The sequence below is a fragment of the Montipora capricornis genome, chromosome 1 (genome assembly GCF_036669925.1).
Source record: "Montipora capricornis isolate CH-2021 chromosome 1, ASM3666992v2, whole genome shotgun sequence".
Classification (NCBI taxonomy): Eukaryota; Metazoa; Cnidaria; class Anthozoa; order Scleractinia; family Acroporidae; genus Montipora; species Montipora capricornis.
Window position 1 is genome coordinate 44,405,109 of NC_090883.1, and position 2,855 is coordinate 44,407,963.

A 2,855-nucleotide genomic window follows, 5' to 3' on the forward strand; every position below is an offset into this window, starting at 1 on the left:
CACACCTGAAGCACCTCCCCTGTCAATACAGGAGCTCAGAAATAACATCCTTTGATTTGGTGAAGGTTGTTTTTGTGCTCTGCATGTGCTGTTGTTGTGGAGTTTTGAACTGTTTGTGAGTAAATGTCCTTATTTGTGTCACGTTCTCCCTTCAAATGCCCATGTGTTAATTAATGTAGACAAGAATGTCGATTCTGCGCGATAAAATAATTTCTTATTCCCTTGCGAAGTGTTCTTTTGAAAGCGAATTTTACACACCTGAAGCACTTCCCCTGCCAATACAGGGGGCTCAGAACATGGTGCTTGTTTTTGTGCTCTGCATGGAAGTCGTGTGTCCTGTGCTGTTGTTGTGGAGTTTTGAACTGTTTCCATCGTGTTTCAGCTGAGAATTATATATTTCTGTTATCACTATCTGATTTCAAAGAACTCCTGCTCTTTCGACATTGCAATCGAGACCTGTTCATGTCTATTATGTTGTATTTTATTGTGATTTAATTTGCAACAAGCTATGGCATTAATTCGGTTTGAGTTTGTTTCCTTCGGCTCATCCCTCAAGTGATTGTTAATTTGAACGTTTTCTGTCTTGGGGGAGAATTTTAAGTAGGAATGGATGTTAATCTTGTGCAGTTGGTTTTAGAGTTCATTTGAATAGACTTTCACGTACATGTGCTGTAAATGATGTTCGTTCCTGTGATGAAACATCCTTGGCAACTGCTTGATGTTTTCACTGTTTTCCCAATTTTCTTTTCCAGGACGTGGAGGTTCTTCCGGAGGGAAGTTTCGCATCTCCCTTGGTTTGCCTGTTGGTGCAGTTATCAACTGCGCTGACAACACAGGGGCAAAGAATCTGTACATCATTGCCGTAAAAGGAATTAAGGGTCGTCTAAACAGACTACCTGCAGCAGGATCTGGGGACATGGTATTAGCTACAGTCAAAAAAGGGAAGCCAGAACTCAGGAAAAAAGGTGGGGGATTCATGATCAAGTAGAAATCCATCATAAAATTGGCACTACGTGTAGATTACGCAAATTTGACCATTTTTAAATTCAGTTGTCATGAGCTGTGCTTCTTAAACCCTCGGAATCAAATGGCTGCAGGATTCTTGCTACTCCTGGAAGTCCTTGAAAAGCCCTGGAATTATATTTTGGACTTCAAGGGTGCTTGAAAAGCCCTTGGAAAAAAGGATTTTGTGGGAAACTGTTTGAAAACGCTTCGGTGAAAATTGTGGAAAGTAATTGTTGAGACTGCATCATGCTAAATTAAAGAGACAATTCAAAAATTGATCCCAAATTTGACTATTTGGGAATGATTCAATGGAAAAAAATAAAATGCTTGTGCATGCAGGATTTGGGAGAAAATATCAAGGCAGCCTTCTCAAAATGTTTTTCGGGAGCAGGTCATAAGGAAGGTAAAGACGGTTTGGTGCTAAAGGCACCCAAGCGAGTGCCCAAAGGATGCAAGCTTCTAGGGGGGTCTCGGGGCATGCTCCCCTAGGGATTTTTTCAAATTTAGACATTCACAAATGCAATTTAGTGCAATCTGGTGGATTTCAAATGACGAACTTTCACATATGGAATTGACACTTGCTTGGAGTCTCATAAGAAATACTGGAATGCTAGTTAAATAAACATTGCATGTGCGCGAGGCAAAAAAATATTGTAGACACGAATTTGTTCGTCAAACAAACTTTTTTCAAGCTTTTAGAATATCTCCAGTGACTTCACGTTCGAGCTAAAATGTATTGTGACTGACATTTTCTGACTGGAAGGAGACGGTCAAGCTTTCTGAGGAGGCGGCTCATTGAGCCGTCGACCGGCCGATTTTGAGAAGGCTGTCAAGGTAGGCTTTTTCAGCAAAGAAAACACTGAAACATGCTGTATGGCATAGAAATTGTCTTACATTAAGTACACACACTCCTTGAACACTTAATTTCTGGTTTTTGAAAACTCCTTGAATACTCCTGGAATTTTATATACAAAACCCAGCACAAACCCTGTGGTTGGTGTCTTGGGAAGCAGCTCTAATTGGGTACACTAGATAAAAGAATAATTTCAAAGTGTCACAATGATCAGTAATTGTGTTTTGTGACATACGAACTGCAAGAAATTTGAACTTTTAATTTTAGTGGAAGATTCTTTACTTGCTAATTTTTATTTCTTGGTCTGCCATGACTTGTGTTTAGAACTGACTTTAAAGGTCTGGGATAGCTCGTTCAATACAAAAAAGGTTGCCTAATATGTGAGAAATAGACATTTTCAAGATGTGTATTTAAGTGATGAGCATAGCACTTGATAAGATTATTTCTTTTAATAGACCAAGTCGGCTAACTCAGTGTTGTGCCCAATTGAAACCCTTTGGGAATAAAACGTTTTTATTCCAAGTATTTCCATATCATTTGAATGTGAATGATTTGATTGATTGATAAATTTTTATTGATAAATTAAACCAAACAATTGCAGACAAACATGCAAGTTTACAATACAATAGAAAGAGAAATTCTTTGAAAAGTATTAGTTTCCTTACAAACATTGAAAAGAGATCTATTTATAAAGACCGCTTGAAGTGCTCTGTGTGAATACGTGGTAACCCGGTAATCATGACCAGGTTGACATAATGATTGATATGTATGTTTGCTTGGTCAAAGATCTGTTTAACAATGTGTATCTGTACATGTTTGTGTGGTTTTTTCCCATAGTTGTTTATCCCTAGTTTGAATTACATGTAGGTACATCGCTGATGAATTTGCACTCCTTGGTGTAACCATATTTCCGTGCTTGCTTGCAGAATTTATCGATCTCAGAGAGGTATTTAGCACCATAAGCACATGCCTATACTTAATTTGCGTATATAAATAC

At 38.3% G+C, this 2,855-nt stretch overlaps 1 protein-coding gene across 1 annotated transcript in view; it reads left to right on the plus strand.

The window, feature by feature from the left end:
* The first annotated feature begins 703 nt into the window (after positions 1–703).
* The window catches only part of LOC138045727 (large ribosomal subunit protein uL14), a 5,990-nt gene continuing 3,838 nt past the window's right edge, over positions 704–2,855 (plus strand). The window contains exon 1 of the mRNA XM_068892324.1: positions 704–965. Coding sequence (XP_068748425.1) covers positions 719–965 — 247 coding nt within the window. The 5' untranslated portion in view covers positions 704–718. The remainder of the gene's footprint in view (positions 966–2,855) is intronic.